The sequence below is a fragment of the Maylandia zebra genome, linkage group LG5 (genome assembly GCF_041146795.1).
Source record: "Maylandia zebra isolate NMK-2024a linkage group LG5, Mzebra_GT3a, whole genome shotgun sequence".
Lineage (NCBI taxonomy): Eukaryota > Metazoa > Chordata > Actinopteri > Cichliformes > Cichlidae > Maylandia > Maylandia zebra.
Genome location: NC_135171.1, coordinates 7,395,412 through 7,415,031, shown reverse-complemented (window position 1 = coordinate 7,415,031; position 19,620 = coordinate 7,395,412). Strand labels below are relative to the sequence as shown.

At 38.0% G+C, this 19,620-nt stretch overlaps 1 protein-coding gene and 1 long non-coding RNA gene across 9 annotated transcripts in view; one reads left to right on the top strand and one right to left on the bottom strand.

Annotated features, from left to right (window-relative positions):
- The window catches only part of iqsec1b (IQ motif and Sec7 domain ArfGEF 1b), a 248,814-nt gene that overhangs the window by 85,309 nt on the left and 143,885 nt on the right, over positions 1 to 19,620 (bottom strand). For 5 of the 7 annotated variants that reach the window (XM_004559864.4, XM_076883665.1, XM_004559865.4 and 2 more), the window contains one exon: positions 18,040 to 18,093. The exons of the other annotated variants lie outside the window; for them this stretch is intronic. In XM_004559864.4, the coding sequence (XP_004559921.1) occupies positions 18,040 to 18,093 (54 nt within the window). The remainder of the gene's footprint in view (positions 1 to 18,039; positions 18,094 to 19,620) is intronic. 7 annotated transcript variants of the gene reach the window in all.
- LOC112434816 (uncharacterized) lies at positions 6,701 to 10,669 on the top strand. Of its 2 annotated transcripts, none has more exons than XR_003024238.2 (5): positions 6,701 to 7,023; positions 7,721 to 7,786; positions 8,137 to 8,292; positions 8,745 to 8,837; positions 9,135 to 10,669. It is a non-coding gene; the product is annotated as an uncharacterized LOC112434816 (long non-coding RNA). The 2 variants fall into 2 exon arrangements; XR_013098561.1 differs by lacking the exon at positions 6,701 to 7,023 and adding an exon at positions 7,034 to 7,179.

Here is a 19,620-nt window from a genome sequence, read left to right as displayed (position 1 = left end):
TTCTCTACAACCTATAAAATCTTTTGAAACTGTGTGTGCGTAATAATTTGGAACAGTGCATTTTAAGTTTTTTATTTTTGAAAAACATACTGTTTTCATTGGGAGTTTTGTTCAGTAACATTTGAATTGTACTCTATTGGTAGATGACTCGAAAATTATGCCGAATGTCATTTGAATCGTCTATTTAGGAAAAACCGAGAAAAATATCATTTGCATAATAATTTGGAATGCGGTGTACGTTTGCATGGGATTAATGAAGACTCCGTAATTTTTAGAAACTCCCACCATGCTGTCAGAGGAGAGCTGATGTTGATGCTTTTAAAGCATTCATGTCGTTTGATGTTTAAGCTGATAAATGGTAGGTCTGAAATCTCTAGATTATTGCATAGTGCCTGTTCTACATCTGACCAAGGCTCATCTGAGCGTGTATGTTTTAACCATCCTGAGATGAACTGAAGCCTGCTGGCTAAGAAGTATTGTTGAACGTTAGGCAGATCTAGTCCATTTTCACCCTGTTTAATACATCAGAGAGTAACGGGGTTCAGTATCCAGTCCAAGGCAGACTGTAACTGCCAGGGATCAAACCACCATCCTTCCAATTAGTGCCGAACCGCTCTTCCTCCTGAGCTACAGCCACCCCAGGTGGGTCAAAGGTTGCAATAACTGCTTTGACAAGTAGCTCAGGTAGAATGGAAAATGGTAGAATGAGCTCTAATTTCCTACTTTTAAATTGAACCAAAAATGATACTCTTTCATTCTGCCCTAAAAATCTTTGAACATGGTGTTTAACATTCTAACTTGCTGTGGATAACATTACTTTGACTTCCAGTAACACTGTGAAAAATCTTAGAGTCATTCAACCAAACATTACCAGTTCAGCCCTGGAAGACTGATGAGTAGGTGCCAAGCAGGACGACAGCCAAAGACAGATGGAAGGTCCCACACACTGTTCCTGGAGGGCTGCACTGAGCGATGCTAACTTTTTGGACTGTCCATGAGCCACATCTACAGAGCTGGAGAAGAGTCTCTTTGTTGTTCTTCAGCTTGTCCTCTTTATGGTGAGTGATCACATGATTAGTTCTTTTTTTGTAGATTTTTGCAGACCTTTTGTGGTATCTAAATTTAAAGTTGCACGTGCCTCCTAAGCCTTTGGCACCAAGCATCAGCCAAGTCGAGCACAGTGATGCAGTGGTTCACACTCTGCCTTACAGCAAGAGGTTTCTGGTTTTGAGCTGAATGAGACCTTTCTCTGTAGAGTTTTTACAGCTTCCCGTGCCACACAGTTGCTTAAAGTACATAGAACTAAGTACTAAATGTGGCTAAAGGGAGTTGATATTTTGAAATACTCTTTTCTGTTAATTAAGGTCGTTGTCATGTCACGTTGACAGCTTGGGGGACTTGGGCAATAATTTTTAAAAGAAAACTTAAGATTTTCTTTTTTTTTCTATTTTAAATGGAAAATGAGGGAGTAAAAATGTGATATAGAAATTAACAATGAATTCATAGCATCATCTATAGATTTATATTACAATATTAATGTATGTTTGCCATAAAATGCGATGTTAGACCTGGAATTCTCTACAGGCATTCCAGGGTGTCTCAGCATGTCATTTGAGATTCACTGCTAAGGCTGCTATATCAGGCTGCAGATCACATCATTTTTATCGATTTGGATGAAAATGAGCTGTGAAATTGTGTTCCGAGCAGAGATAAAGTAACCATCTGGCGTGACTCGCTGCGTTTTTGTTGCCTCAGGCAGGTAGAACTGGGGCCTCGGTCTTTGAAGTATTTGTGTGTGGCAAGTGTGTCAGTGCATTGCCACAAACAAGATGAAAGGTGAAGCAAAATGTCAGCAGTGCCTGTATTCACACTGTCATTAGTTTAATACTGTACTGTACTTGTTAAATCTTAAAAGCGTGACACTTAAAAAAAAAAAGCCATATAATGGATTAGATCAGGTTTATTACAGTAAGATTCATGCTAAGAGGTTTTTAGTTAAATATATATCGAAAAACTCATCAATTTGTACTATTTAATTATTGCCTTTTAAAGACTGCTCAGAATGACCTTTGAATGGTTACTTTTCTCACAAATTTCTTCTCAGCATGGTCAGCATGATGGGTGCAGCATTGATCTTGTTTTACTAATCTATATTGTACCAAGAACCACTTGGCAGTTATCAGATGTTATCAGTCTAGCCCAGAAAATGTCAAGTTCTTTATAAGTCCTCTTTCAGAAACCAACAAATGCTCCGATAACATTGCCTTCCCATATTTATTTTACATAGAGTTCAGATAGAACATACATGTCAGCTGCTAGAAATCTGTGAGAATCAAGCCTTGTGTGGTGGAACTTCTAATGGACTTTTTGGAGTTAACGCTGGTATTTATAAAGATTTCTATATTTGCAAGAGGAGCACAAATGGTCAGATCTGATGAAGCCTTAGGGAGTGACGACCGGCTTTGTCATGAGTGTTTTGTCATTAGAATGCAAAAGCTTGCAAAAGGCAGCTGGTTGTCCAGAGTGCAAAGGTATACTATCGTCCTTATTTGAAAGGTAAAGTTAAAAGGCCAACATTAAGATTTATATTTCAACATGTTATTCATTGATATTCCATCTGAGTGTACACTAATATTATCAAAAGTTTTCACTCATCTACCTTCACACTAATATGAACCTGAGTGGCCTCCTATGCTTAATCCATAGGGTTTAACATGATTCTGGCCCGCACTTTGCAGCTATAATGGCTTCAGCTCTTCTGGGGAAGCTTTCCACGAGGTTTAGAAGTGTGTTTATAGGAATATGAATGCCTGTCTTGTCATCTCTGCTCTCATTTATTCCAAATGTGTTCTATTTAGTTGTCAAGTTCTTCCACACTAAAGACATCATCCATGTCTTTATGGACCTTACTTTGTGCACTAGTGGGCAGAGATGTTGGAACAGAAAGGGCCCATCCCAAAATTGTTCCCACAAAAGTTGGGAGCATGAATTATTCCATAATGTCTTGGTGTGCTGAAGCATTAAGAGCTCATTTCACTGGAACTGAGGGTCGAAGCCCAACTCCTGAAAAACAACCCCACACCATAATAACCCCCTGTCTTTTTTACTTGGGGCAATGCAGTCAGAAGAGTGACGTTCTCCTGGAAAGTGCCAAGGAGACATCAGAGCAGAGTCATCCCTGAATGAGTGACTGTTGTTCCCAATCACTTCCACTTTGTTATAATACAGCTGACTAGGGCTGGGCCATATTATACCGTTCACGGTAATACCGGTATAATGTTAGGCAACGATAGGAAAATGAAATATCGCGATAGAATATGAGTAAAACGCGCATGCGCAGTGCCTTTGTTTTCATACGCACATGGCCGATTGTTGAGTGAAACAAATGAACCAGAATTGGTTTGTAAAAATGGTGCAACTTCAGTGATGTGGAACTGGTTTGGTGTTTGTCCGTCAGATACACGACAAAGCACATTTTTTTGCAGAACATGCAAGCGGCCGTCGTTATTGTCGTATTTGTCGGACTAAGATGCTCTTAAATCTGGGAGTAATCTGGGTCCTAAACTCCGTATTCTTCAGGTCAAACGAACACTGCAGCATCACTGAGCGTTAAAAACTGTCTAAATTCTTTCATCTTTAATAAAACGATCAGCATTGCTGCTTTACCAGGGGTAACTATGAAGTTTAACTTCCAGGCATCCATTAAAACAAAATTTATTACATTTAACGGAGTTAGAAGTTAGCAGGAAGCTAGCGGAAGTTAGCTCGCTAGTTTCGCTAGTTACCTAAGCCTGATATAGCATGTTCTGACTGAGAGATTTCTGAAAAAATTCAAACGTACAGCTCTGCTATCACTTCCAACATAAATGAAGATAGGAAACTAAACAGCAGTGATGTTTGTAGGGTTACTGAAGTTGGGCTAGCTGGTATATAATGATGTGCTACGTAATCGCTAGCGACACAGCTATGTTAGCATAACATAAACAGTGAAGCTGGAGGACGAACACTAACACTTTTCCACTTATAAAAGTTAACGTGAAGGTTCCTGATAGTTAGAGACAAATGCAATCGCACGGCAGGATGCTGTAAACCAGGGGTGCTCACACTTTTTCCGCATGTGAGCTACTTATAAAATGACCAAGTCAAAATGATCTACCCACTACAAAAATCCAAAACATATACTTATTTATAAATATATTGAGGATTCTTTATATCTACAATGTATATACATGCATAACCGCAATATCCAATATTTCACAACACAATTAAATATGTAAATTTTTTGTCATTACCTGAGTTTACTCTGATGACTTGCACTGAATTGGATCAGCCAGGGATGCATAGTCCGGACAGTAGCTGCTGACGGCCAGGTTTAAGAGAAAAAACCGAGAGCTAAAAATTGGAGTTAACTCGCTGACTAGCTTGTCAGTTTTACTACACTTCGCGCCGCTGTTTGCGCATGCGCAGCGACCTAAGCGTCAGAAAAAATCTGCTGTCATCTGACTGGCTTCCCTGTATCAATCAAGTGACGGGATGGATGATAGGCTGGCATCTATTTTTTTAATGCCATGCGATCTACCAATACTACCTTTGCGATCGACTGGTCGATCGCGATCGACGTATTGAGCACCCCTGCTGTAAACGGACCAAACTTCAGTCAGGAGAACAACTGAGATAATCCATCCACAATACGAGGTTAGTCATTAATATACTGCAACAACATGGGAATAGAGCAGCTGCCAGAGAATTCAACATTAATGAATCAATGGTACAGAAGTGGAGGAAGCAAGAAGAAGGAGTTTAATAAAGTTTGATTTATCTGACTGCTTTGTTTCGCTTAATGTGCCTTATAATCCCGTGCACCTTATGGTCCAAAAAATACGTACTGCACACTGCAGTTTAATGTTGCAAAGCACCTCTTTTTAACTTCAGTGGATATTATATATGGTTATGCTCAGGATATGTCAGCCCATTTCTACTGGAAATGCCTTTTGGTTAAACTTTCAGCAAGGAATTAGCATTTGCACTGTTACATTTTTATAAAGCTTTAATGTACATAAAAACCAGCTTCTTATTTAAGTGAAAATAAATGGAAGGTTGTCTTTTTGCGCTAGTAATGTTGTGGAGTTGTATTTTGTCTCGCATCAATTATATCGTCAGTTATATCGTTATCGCAAATTTTCAAATATATATCGTGATAAATGTTTTTGGCCATATCGCCCTGCTCTACAGCTGACTGTGGAATATTTAGTAGCGAGGAAGTTTTACGACTGGACTTGTTTGAGGATGACTTTAAACTGACACACTAACCATTTTTTCAGTGGTGGTACATTTATTTTTTTAAAAGGGAAATAATGGAAAAAAATGATGGGTGCAGCATTGATCTTGTAAAAGACTTCCTGATTAAACGATGGCAGCTGTTTGCCATAAAAGCTCAGCAACGGTTGTTATTTGGTGCAATTATGTTATGCAATCGTTTATGTCTGCAAGTCAAGTTCATGGGTACTTTTCCACATTGATTTTAAACAGTGTTATACAAAGGTGCAGGAAAAAAGGGTAAAAAGAATTATTGACCATATTTTATGCTGTTGAAAGAGACTCAATAAACTGATCTGATGGACTCTCTAAAGCTGGTGTTGGACAGGCAGATGTTATCTTAGTTAAGAACCCCCCCCATTCCACTCCATGACGTACTGGGCAGTCCCAGGAGCATTTACAGTGAAAGACTGAGATTACACAAATGTACCACTGAATGATCATTCCTGCCTGTGGCCATCTCTCTGTCCAAATCCTCCATCTAGAGCATAAGTACACACTGCAGTAGTTGCACACCGTTAATACTGGCACATCAGAGAAAAGAGCAAAGCCAGTTTGATAAGAAGGTACCTGAATTTCAACTTTATCTACATGCAGTTTTGTGTAATATGTTGGGATATTTGTATATTAGAGCTATTTGGACAGGAGTAAGCGATGAGGTAAAATGTTGTAGAACCACAAAGTTTGTCTAAAGACCTCTACACATTGGTTCAGCATGTGTGAAAGTTCATTGCAAGTCTACATAGATCACACAGGTCAATGAAAGGATATCTACCGGTTAGTAGACTGGTTCCTGCTGGTTAGTAGACATAGGCCATGCCAGCAGTCACACTGATAATTGAACGATTTCTCTTAATACTAAATGTTCCACAGTAAGAAAAACAGCAGCTAGAGGCTTTAGCTCTCAGAGCCCTCTCCTGTGGAACCAGCTCTGAGTTTGAGTTGAGGATGCAGACACTCTCTCCTCCACAAAATTGTGTTAAGACTCAATCTTAAGAAACGTATAAGACTGCAGTTTGATTAGGTGGCCTTAAACAGTCCTGTAGTTATATAACTCTATGCCAAGACTGCTGGAGGACCTCTGCACTGGACTACAAACATGCTCAGGGTGAGACTCGCAGCTATCTCATTTCCCCCGTGCCCCCATGTTCCAGCGCCCCTGCCCTAATTTGGATAAAATTAAGAAAATCGATGTATGCTGCGGGATATGTGTTACGCTCAGTTCCTCTCTTCTATCAGCTTTTGTTCTCCATTTTTTGTTGTTAAATATTATTCATTGGTTGGCTTCTTGTGGCTCCTGTCAAGAAGCCTGTGCCAAGTGCAGCTTGTGTCTTTCTGCAAATATCTCTTTACACTCAAAAAAATGAATGAGGTGGATTGTTCAGTGTATATTAATTATTTATTTTCATTTTACTTAAAATATATGTTTTTGTTAAGTTAACATATGTTTTTCTAATCAAGTCTACGTAATTGTGTCTATTATTCAACGTACATAATACTAATGTGTTACTTGATCGCATAACATTTAAGTTAAGTCAATGAGGATCGATATACCTTGTATATCCACAAGGTGGCAGTAATGCAAAAACAGTTGTAATGAAACCGCGCAGAACAAGAAGGTTTCACGGCTTGTGCCTGCTCATGCACAAGACTTCAAATTTAACTGAAAAAGGCTGTTTTGGCGCCAAGCTGCTGTTTCTTTGAGAGGTAAGACCACTTTTTTCTTTGACTATGTTGTGTAGTATCTATATGTCCAGCATGGTTATATTTTGCGTTTGTCTTACAAGACATGTTATATCGTTTGCGTGTGCTTGTTTTACATTAGTTTTACTGGGTCCTGGACATGCTTATTTTGTGGACTGTGTAAGAAACATTTTTATTGTTTTTTGTTTTATTAAGGGATTAGCTACAGGGGTTCATGGGGTTATTCTTTCAAGGGGTTATTTTTCCATTTGCTTTCTTGGGATTCCTTTTCTGTAATCCGAGAGTCGGAAATATCGAATAGGATAGCAAGGATAGCATAAAGTGACATTTAAAATCCAAAAAGTCAAGGGCGAAAGCCACTGTGACACCATTGTTCTGCTCTATCAGTAATCTGTATTATGTAAAAATGGTCTGTAAATACAGCATGTTTCCTAGCGGAGTTATACATATCAATGTAGTTATAAATTACAGTTTGTGAAAGTACACACTTAATTTTTTTAATAAAATTATTCAAGACATATGAGTGGACAGACAATGGAGGTCGACAGACCTGGTGATAATTGCTTCTATAGAAAGTTAGCACATGGCAGTGTCAATCTCTTGCTTTTCTTCTGAGTAGTATTTTATTTAGTTGTAATTCAAACAATAATTTGCTTCTTGAAATTAAGGAATTAATTTTTTTTTTCTTTATAAATCTCAGATCCTGCCTTTACCTGCTCCCTCCTATACTGATGTGGTGTATGTGGTATTGCTGAGCTTGTATGTGGTATGTGAACTGTTATACTTTTAAAAACAAAACTGTTTTATAAGTTAAGTTTTCTTTTGTGACCCATCCCATGCCCCTGTTATTTCTTCTCCACATCTGAACCATGGTAAAGGTTGCAGTTCAAGGGCCTGAGGCATGAAATTCTTTTCAGATCAGCTGTGATCAATATTTTTTGGAACTTGATAAATAACAATAAAAGCTGTAATGGCTCCATTAGCATTTTGTGTAAATGTTTGTGTTAAAATTATAGCTTTAATGAGGTCTTACTACATTAGTTTTAGTTTGTATATGTGTACATATAGTATGTATATTTACAGTACAGTATGTTGTGTTTGTTGACATATTTTCAGGTGGAAGCAGAATATGTGAGGATTACTACTGCTGCACATGTTCCAAGGCTTTTTACACAACTTGACCAATACACTGACCAGCTCATAAAAGTCTTCAAGAAAAAAGGAGGCGTTGCAGGGAAGAAAATTAGACAAACTTTGGCCCCAGCCACACAGGTGCGTTATTCTGTTGGTAGCAAAATATTATGGCTAATAAGATCATTTTCAAATTTAAACAGCTAGTGTATGGTAGCTGCACAGTGCACTTACATTTATATTAAGCAAGACAAAGTTTGGTACTCAAAACGTTGGAAAATTTAAATTACCTAAACATATGTAAAATCTGATCCCTTGATTTAGGTTAAACCAGAAGTGAATGTTTTTATGTTATGTTTTGAATGCAAAAAAGATGATGTATTAGTTTGTCTTTACCTCCATTATGGACATATATAATGTGGTGGAAACCCTGCCCAACAGGTTAACTATTCATGTCCATGTGATGATTAGTTGGTCTTGTGTACATGTCTATCTGTGCAGTGGATATGTCATTCATTTTGCGTATAATGTGAGTTTCTGTCATCCTAAAGTATATCTGTTTTCTCTTCCTGTATCTCTGCCACTCTCTACAGAAGGAAACCATTGAAAAGGGGAGGGAGTGTGTCCTCAGGGCACTACCTTTTTACCTGAATGAAGACCCAAGCATCCTCTTCAAAGAATAATTGGTTGGTAATTTTAGTTTAGTTTTTTATCTGTATTAAACCAAATTTTGAATAACTAATGTTGTTGCATGTTGTAATGTTGTTGTTGTTGTAATTTGCATGGAACCTGTTTAAATGTTTTGGGAAATCTTCTTGTATACCCAAACTATTTATATTTATCGTTGAATCTGTAGTCTAAAATAGTGGCGCACTGGGGTGCATGTTCCTAATATTGTGTTTACGTCATTAAAGGGTAGCTTTGGCCCTTTTTCTTTCTTTGTTTAAAACTGGATGCCATTTTTCTATGTTTTTGTGTCTAAGCTACAGCTGTTCAGAGGGAGCTGGAACAAATTACCCTTGCTATCTTTACCATCGAAAGAGCTGATGCCAGCACTCCTCCAGCCGATGTGGGTATAACCATCTAGTGTGTCCTGCATGACCTGGAAGACCTGGCCTCTGCATGTGCACTCTTAATGGGTGGGATATATGCACTGAATCTCAGTTAACCTCAAGACTGAAAGCTAAGAGACAATCAAAAGTATTGAGATTTAAAGGATTTAATTGAGAGATGATACTGCACCAGAAATGTTGAAGGGTGGTGTGTATATTAGCGTTCAAGGCATATTGTTATGAGGTAGAAATATGTTCATATTCAGTTTGTGTTACATTGTGTGCATTGTAAAGGTAATTGCAATACATACTAAAAATAAGGGTAAGTTAGGAGGTTGATCTGATATCCTCGTGTTGGTGTTGTTCCCAGATCATCATACTAAATGTTGTTCCAGGATCAACATTGCAAGTGACCAATCAGAATGTTGTGACGTCATACTTTTGCGACTTCGGGAAAAACCGGCGTAAAACAAAAAAACTGTACTTAAGCTGCGTGAAACCGCCTCTGTCCGCCGATCAACTGACCCTAACCCTAACCGTAACCCTTTAATAAACAGTAAGCAGAATTGATATTGTCCTTGCAACATTGGAATTTCATAAATGCACGAATGGCTTGGAATAGAATAACGTCACAACAATGTGATTGGTCACTTGCAATGTTGAACCTGGAACAACATTTTCATGATGGTCTGGGAACAACACCAACACGAGGATATCAGATCATCCAAGTTGGGAATGCAGGATGAATGTATATTTTGTGGACTTTTAAAGACGAACAATTGTTTCCATGTTAAAATGTTTCCATCTGAAGTTTTTTGCCCAAACACTGGTAAAATAAATGTTGACAGTGGCGAGTGTTAAATGGTTACTGCTGTGCTGTTGCAAAAACACTGAACGCTGACAAGCTGTTTTATTGTTAGACCATAATGTTGGCATGTTTTGTTAAAGTTTTATTTGGGATGGTGATGTAATTTTCTTTGATTGCTAATATCAGTGGACTATTTATTATTATTATTATTATTATTATTATTATTGTTGTTGTTGTTGTTGTTGTTGTTACTTTTTTTTTTTTAAATTGTGGCTGTTGAGGTGGACACTTCACTTTGCATTGTTAAAGGAAAGCACTTCATTGGCATTGTGTTACTGGACTGACCCTAAGCAATCATTGCAAATAGCAACTTTGCTATCCATTTTAGACACTAAAAGAAAAAAACACTCACAGACCTTACTAGCATCACATGTGCATAACTCAAGTGTCATCTTATCAATGTGTTATGTGATCTTCAATGCGTTTTTTTTCTCTTCTATTTCTGGTAGATACAGACATTTAATTTAAAGTCTTGATGTTGCATCTGTCTACATACTGTTAATTACTAACCCTAATGAGCTGTTGTGTTTTATTTTGGACTGGGTTTACACAAATGCTCACTGAATGTGTTGGCAATAAAATAAATTTTAAAAAATAAGTTGGATGTACTTAATTCATTTGTGTGGAACCTGTTGACAAAATAGATTTATGTAAAACTAATTAATAAAGCACAAGGTGGCTGAAAATATAATATTTGAATTAATCTAACTTAAATTTAACATTTTACTGCCACAAATAAGAAATGTGTTGAAGTAACTAATCTAAACTATCTAACCTGAAAATATATCATCTATGTTCATACAACATAACTTGATTTAGTTAGTCTTAAATATGTCTTGTTAATCTTAAGTAGTTTTTTTAAATTAGATGAACTAAAGATTTTTGCTTTAAACTAACATAATTCAATTTCGTGGAACCTGTTGACAAAATAATTTTAATTAAAGTCAACGTTTCATTTTTTTGAGTGTATGTGGATCTGTAGCTACTGATGCTCTGCTTGCTCAATGTTAAATATCTGTTATTTCTAAAATTTCTTTCTTTTTCTTTCTGCTTTAAACCTCCACAACTAATTCTGCTTCTTTTAGTGCTAATGGAGACTTTATCCTCTCCACTGTGCCAAGTGCTGCTTCTCTCTGTAACACTACAAAGTCTTAACCCCAAAATGTAAAGTGCCCCAAAATGACTCATGTTATGGTTTGCTATAAAAGCTAAATTGGGATTGAACTGAATTAAATTGACCTTAACCACCAATTTATTACTGTAATCTGTAATAACGACAAAGGTCCTCTATTTAAAACTAAATACAAATGATTCCCTCGAGCTGAAAGGGCTGCTTTTGAGCCTAAAGCTATCATAACAAAATGACCATAAAAGGCATAGATCTCCTGCCTGTGCGTTGCATTCATATCAGAGGACTGGTTTGTTTAACTCACCTGAAAGAAAAAGTTTCAGTGCTTCACTGCAGACAATGAATGCTGTCTTCGCAGTCTAACTGTCTAACACAGTGGCTCCCAATTTTTTTTCTAGGCCCCCATTTGTTTTGCAAGAAAATCTTTCTGTAAACGTGTATTTTTTTTTTTTTTACTGTAAGAATATTCAACATTGCTATCAATACATTTTTCAAAAAATCCCTCTCTGTGCAAAATGGGTTTAAAAAACATAAACAACTGTCGGATACTGTTTGTCTGTGATTTGGACAGCCCGGCGCGTGCTCCCGACGCAGGAGAAACAAATTCTGTCTGGGATACCCACCTTGGCTCCACCGTTGTGCAGGTAAAGCCAAAGGCAAGATATTCTTCATCATATTTTCTAGTCTTTGGCTTAGAAGGAAGTTGGTTTGGAAACATATTTGGCGATGCTTCCTCTTCTGCTTTGTGTTTGTGTAGGAGCCCCGTCAAAAAAGAAGAAGTTACCTGGCTGCATAGTAATAACTTTTACAAACTGTATTACAGACACACATACTATCACACACACAGTTATAATGCTTAAAGGCTGCCTGTATAACAGCCATGTTATAGGAGCCTGGTCTGTGTATGACAGTGAGCTGAGATAAACATCTCTACCCATCATTTTAAATGACATAAAAATGACAGCTCCAGCCTGACTGCAATCACATAACCATGACAACCTCCTACAGTTCAGTTCATGCAACGTATCTTTGACAGACTCAAAATAGGTTAGCAAAACTTGGCACTCTTGAGTCAAGGTTACCTAATTTTGCATTTTAAGCATAAACAACTCTTACAGTGCAGTGTATCTAGTGGGTTAAATTTACTCAATGCAGATTTATGACAGAGTAAGTCTTTGATCTCTAATAGTCCACAGCACTGCCACGAGAGAGACTTTACAATTACATCAGTTTGGCACAAACACCCGTGACCAGAGAACCAGTAAAATATCAAATCCATTTATAGCTTCTCTATGCATGATGACAATACATATATGAAGTTATGCTTAATTAGCTGAAGTGTCTGGTTTGATGCACCATCGGACAATTTCCAGTTCTTATATCACTATGGCCAACAGCAACACTGCTGCACATTACGTAGATACACACAGCTTTTCCTCTACAATACAGTGAGGGTATCAAAACCAAGTCATAAATGCTCACTGCCTAAAACAACAGGCAGAAAGGGACCTGGAAGACAGTACTGCTTAGGATTACTTTACTACCTTATCATTTAGCCATATTCCTAAACTGTTTGAAGTAATGCAAAAAGGCCATGCGACACAGCTACAGCTAACTTTCAAGATGTAAAGCTGCAACACTGAGACACACATTAAAGTTTAACCACTGGCTCCTTAAATATTTCAGTGGTCCATCATTATAGACCTGTGGATAGATTTACCTTTGCAATAAATGGAAATAGGGAACAATACCGATGCCCAAAGATCCTGCTGAAAGCTCTGTGGAGAAATGCTGAACATTCTGGTAAAGACCAATTAATTTAAAACCCTGTGTTGCAGCTCTACCTGCTTGATTTGATTATTGTAAGGAAAAATAATATGACCTAAGTATGCTACAGTACATAGATGGGCAGACGAGTGTAATTTCTATAATGCAGTAATCAATCTTTTACATTAAGAATAGATTAAAAAGTGTCCTGTAAAAAGCATCACTCATAGTACGAAACTCCAAAAGAAAGAACTCCTTTCACAGGTGATATTTTGGCTTTGCAGAGCCATAAAAACACAAGCACAATTGGTAATGGTAAAGAAAACAGCAGCCAGTTTAGGCGATCCACTTCTATAGTGATGTGGCATAACTGAAAAAAACGGACTTGCAATCAGTTTTCAGTAAGACATGCTTGCCTCGTTCACACAAGCACCTTTTTCTAGGGTTTTTCTATATAAGTGCTTTATATCTAACATTCACACACTTTCAAACTCTGATGGGTGCATCAGGGAGCAACTTGAAATATGTTATTGCAGTTCTAAGAACAGACACACGTGGTCGATGTTGAGCGTGGTCATGTTGTCATGGGTGGGGTCACCCTACAATCTCTTACAAACTAATCTAATCTATTACCCTTTTCCTGTATTCGCCACCAGGTTCTCATTTCGAGGGCTCATAAGAACTTTTGTCACTAAAAAGAGAACATTTTCTCATGACAGTCTGTCTGGTCTAGTAATAGCATGCATCTACCCTCTTCTGCCGGAAGGATGATAATGTTGTCCTCACAGAGCGATGTCAGTGTCTTCCTCGCCACAATGCTAATATTCTACGGTAAAGCAATCAGTATTTAAGATTTGATTGGCCCAGAAAACAGGTCTTTGCTCTATAAAAACAATCCTTCCCTGAAGCAAGACGATCGTAGAATTCCTCACTGAAAGACGACAGCAAGAATAATCCCAGATTTCTTCTCAGCACTCTAGCCTAGGTCTGTTGATTTGAGGATTCCCCTAACTTTAGCTAGTAATGACTTCATGAATTGCTTCACAATAAAATTGTAACAAAAAACCCCCAAAACATTTATATATGTACCTTTTAGACCCTATTTCTGTCAGACTGCTCAAATAGTATTTAATACTTAAACCATAAATATGATGAATTTTTATTAATGGTTACGTACCTTACTGTGCTTGTCTTGTTAGAACTCAGTGCCGCATTTAGTACCATTAACCACAAGATTTTACCAGAGAGATTAGAACATACCTTTGGCATCAAATGAATTTTGCCACTGTAGTTTGAATCATATCTATTTCATAGACTCCAGTAGGGATGGGAATCTGAGCAGTCCAATTCCTTGCCCTACAGCTGATTTCAGTTTTTGTGTCAGAGAAGGAAAACAGTCTACACTGTCGATATGGACATTACTTTTTAACTGCGCAAAACAATGAGAATGCAATGGTAAAGTGCTGCTCATGCAACTTTGGCTCTTTGCAAGCATCTGCATATACAGCAAGAACCCAGCCATGAACTTAGAGTGATATTAAAGCTGAGTGAATGCTGAACCGAGCCCATCAGCCAGACTCTGAACTTGAACAAACTGATGAGCAGTAAGGCTGCGGCCTCTGTTTCTAGCTGTTCGTGTTTCTTTCGTAGAATCACTGTGGCGATCCCTTTAAAGCCCCTTTGTGCTATTTTTTTTTCTTTGCCTGCTCTGTGTACTACTAATAGAAAGATCATATGTGCATCCTCCTTAGGGTAGGGATTTGTGTTGGTGTGTAGGACTGTATCCTATAGGTTTATACTGTTGAATGGTAATTATCAGACAGTGCCTTTTAGGTTGTTTGGAAGAGTAACATGAAAGTAATGTATTACAACAAGTTATTTTCCCCTGGGAATAATTAAGTAATGTAATGCATTACTTTTAAGAAAAGTGTTCTGTGTAATATGCGTAATGATCCCAATGCTGATCACAGGCAAGGGGAAATACATCCAGCATCCACAAACTTTTGACCACATGTTGTGTGGTCAAAAGTTTGTGTAATTAATTTGCACTAATTTAATGTCTTTGATACACTGCTTAGAGATGATGGTGACTCTCAAAGTGGAGCCAATGAGAAACCAACGAGAATTGATAAGGAATCGAATCAATAAGTGATATCGATAATGGAATCGGAATCGCTAAATTCTTATCAATTCCCATCCAATTTGTTCATGTAAATGGGGAGTCTTTTTCACAAAATTAGTTCCAAAAGATTCTGTGCTGGGACCACTTCTTTTTACATTACGTAAAAATGTAAAAAGATTTCCTAAGGCAATATACATTTTCATTGCTATGTAGATGATACCATGGTTTATCTATCCAAGAGGACAGATGACACACACCAATCTTAAAGACATAAAGGCCTGGATGACCTGCGGCAGAACCCTCCCTGACCCTGGTTCTGCTCGCGGATTCTTCCTGTAAAAAAGGTTTTCTGTTCAAAATGACACCAAGTGTCTCCTTAAATGGTCTTGTTAAACTGTACAATTTATAAGGTTAGGCAAACCTGCAGTCAATTGAGATTGAAAAAGTGACTTGTATGAGTGACATAAAACTGATTCTGTTCATCTGGTTGTAGCATTTTCAGAGGGAACTCAGAAAATGCTACAACCAGATGAACAGAATCAGTTTTCTAGGATCCACTACTAAATCCTCTTTCTGCTTGAAAAACTTAAGCTGATTTGAAATTCATAAATCACAGGTGCAAATTGCAAATGGGATTCTTAGCAACTCTTTAAACAAGGTCTTTTATGATAATTTTTAATACATTATTTGAATGTAAGTGCAACATCAGCAGTTGCAGTGGCACTGCCTGTACCATCCCATTGAAAAATGAAAAGAATTATGTCGAAAATATAATAAATCTAATTAAAATAGTTTTTTTTCCTTTGCTCTATGACTGATGATGACTTTATTGGCTAAATTCTTATTTTAATCCCAAGTTTAATCCTGAGAGCAATAGTAAAAGTGTGTAAACTGTCATCGTTGTATTTTTACTCAGTTGTATATAGTATTTGTATTTGTATTCTATTTTTATCTTATTGTATATTTATTTTATTTTATTCTACTGTATATAGTATTTTATTTTATTCTATTCTGTACAGCTGTGTACTGTATTTATTCTTATTGTATTCTAATTTTTGCCTCATAACTCTTGCACTGTCCACTTCCTGCTGTGACAAAACAAATTTCCCACGTGTGGGACTAATAAAGGTTATCTTATCTTATCTTATCTTAAACTATAGTCACTGATAAAGTAAGAATGTCAGCAATTATCCACTTTCTTACTCTATTATATTAATTATCCTTTACAGATCGATAGCCAGTGAGGATGAGATGGCTGCTGTTTCAAAGTCAAGTCCAATCATTGGTTTTCACATCCACCTTCAAAACACCAAGTAAAATCATACTCAGTTCAAGGCTTCACAACAGTACTGTGTATCTTTGCCTAACAAGGACTACAGCAGCCTATGTCAGGCCATCTGTCAGTCAAAAATATTCCCACCATGAATGTACTATAATGGATTAGGCATAGCCACCTAATCTATTCTTTGTTTATCATTTAAATTTGATAGTTGTTGGTCATTGGGAAAGTATAAGGAGTGGCTCACTGGAGTCAACCTCAAGTGGCCAGGAGTAGTACTGCAGTTTTTGGCACTTCTCCATGAGCTTCATTTTTCAGCACCTGGTGCTTTCTGCTTGGCACTCTAATGTCCCATCCATCATTATACTTCAAGTTGAATATGCTGAGCACTCAGCGTGGCCTTCCATTTTTAAGGTAATTCAGGCCAGCAGTGTATTACACAGATGGACTTCATTATAATAGAGCCATCAGCTTTTTCACACCTGCATCTACTTAGTGCATGTAAGGTCATGGAAGTAGGTTTACTTATTCTCTAACACTAAAGCAGACAAGAAAGCCCATGTTTCTCAGCTGGACACGTGAAGGGTATGTTTAGCTGGGGAACTTCAGGAAATCTAGTGACCTTGAGCTTGGTCAGGTCACATGATCATCCATCACAGACGAACAGCTTTGCTGCTGTGCCTTGCTCTAGTGGGAGGGGGGAGGCAGCTTTGGTGTGATAATAAGATGAAAAGTCTGCTCAGTGCAGGCAAGCCAGCCCTGGGTGGAACAGATGGAAGCTCCTTCTTTCTTATGCAATCCAGCACTAGTGAGGCAGAAATGATGACTTTTATGTGACTCCCTGGATGTCGGAGAAAACAAAACGCCTAATGAAGATCATGGGACTAACAGATGAGATTTGTAGGCAGATGGGTAGTGGGAATAACAGGAGGTCAACACCACCCCACCGCATCTCCCATCATGCCTGCTGGCTGCTAGCACTGAGACTAATATGCAGTCGCTCACTTTAAATGATAAACAACACGTATCATGTAATTATGAAACCACACTGGACATTCTTCTGTACAGTAAGTTGACTGTGTGTGTGTGTGTGTTTGTTGCCTGACAAACTTTGCTTTGTGAAAGCAATCAGTGGCTCATAGATTCTCTAAATTGACCAAAACAATGAGATTAAACGCGCTGAGGGAAGAACATGCACATGTGAAGGGCTCTGAATAGTAATAATGTTCCAGGAAATGTGCAGGAAAGAAGAAGGAGAGGAAGAAAAAACCCCACCAGTTTTCCTCAGACCATTTTCTAAAAATAGCTCTTCTGGTGTGACATCATCAGCGCTACGTAAATAAAGCCCAGCTTTACTTCTGTAGTGCAGCAGAAAAATGTTGAAGCCACTTTTTAGCCTCCAGGAGCAGCGCTGGTTGTTTTTGTTGCTGACAACATGCACACACAACATATGCACAGATCAGCATACATACAGTAAAAAGTGCACTGTGTATTTCCTCCTTATTTCTTCCTTCATATGAAGAAATAAGAAACTAGATCAATTGCTAGGACTTAGCATTCCAAGCACACATTTTCCCTTCTCTTGATTGGATGCTTTTTGCTTCACAGCTTTAACACTTCAGCACATGGGCATAAAATTCCCATATGTACAACATTCAAATAATTACTCACGAGTGATGGTGGCGTCTGTGAATCATGACGGAGCTGGGGACCTCTGTGTCTGGTCTGGGGGGAACAGGAAAGCAGAAAGCTTAGGTACACAGCGACTACCACACAGTTAAATCTCCTACCCACTCCTTACACACACACACACACACACTGAATTAGTGTGCCACTCATTCAAGCTCAGCAGCAGTTGAGATGGCTCACGTACAGCTGACTGGTGATATAACTGCTGCTACACATCGCACCACAAATTCTCCACTTAATTTATATTCATGCAAATAGACTAGAAATGTTTGAAGGACTAGATCCTGTCTATGTAGTCAACATCAGGTCACTGAGGTGCTGACAGAGGATTGGCCTGCTGGTCAATATGAGGGCTGGTCCACACTTCTGATTCAGAGCTGATGAGTCCCGTTACAGTGAAACGACTGTGCAAGTACAGACCTTAATCTCAGTTAATGTGGCTACAGTGAGAGAGCGCTGCATCAAGGAAAAACTAGAAAACCTTCTGTAGATTTCACAGAACTTAAATATAGCATTTAATTTATTAGTAGACTCAATTTGCTTCTCTCAAATGTAAATGACCCACTCACTGTTTTGATCCCACTCGATCTTGTCCGAACATATGGACATAATTTCCTAAGGGATTATGAAAGTAGTCTGATTCTAATGATATAGTAACATTTAACAGTATTCTATAAAAATCCTCTTTTGCCTGATCCTTTTTGAAAATAAAATGTTAGAATAATTATGCAAAAAAAATAAAAAATACTCCGAAATACTTTTTCATTACAGTACATGCCTCTCCCTACTATAGGTCGCCTTCTTTTCTGTCTTTGCTCTACTCTTTCCACTCACTCCTAACAGCTCCCTGAGCCTGGCTCTGCTGGAGGATTCTTCCTGTTAATAGGGAGTTTTTTATTCTCACTTTCGCCAAGTGCTTGTTCATACGGGGTCATGTGATTGCGCTATATAAATAAAATAGAAGTGATGTAGGTGATTAACACTTTGTTTGCAGTCCCTTTGTTTTTTCTTATAGGTATCTTACTGAATATAGACTGCACAGGAGTATTCATTACAAAAGACACTGAGTAATTCCCTTCTGGCTGTGTAATGCACTTGGACTGTCTTGGCAATGTTTTTGTCTTTTCCAAAGTTTTTATGAACTTGTTTTCTTCACATGGCATTTTGAAACTCTAGGTCAAGGAACAGTTGACTCTTCACAAGTGCCATAGGCAACCAGCACCGATGACTGCAAAGTTTTACTTCCCAGTTGAAATGCATCGGTTTTAAGTTGCATTTCTGACAAATGCATAACTGAGCCAGCTATACTTTGATTTGCGATTGAACCCTGACTGCAGTGGTTGGGGAAAAAAAAGAGTTACCTATGTATAATCCGTCCAACCAGCTGGTCACATCTTGTAACCTGCTAAACAAAAGATTATCAAGGTAAAGGAATCAGAATGACACAACGGAGTAAGCCTGGGTAGAAATGGTTCCACACCTTTCTTGTGTGCTGGCCCTTTTCTCGTCGAGTCGGGTTAAAAGCTTTCAAGAAAGCAGGTGAGGAAACGCTGGTTTTAGCAG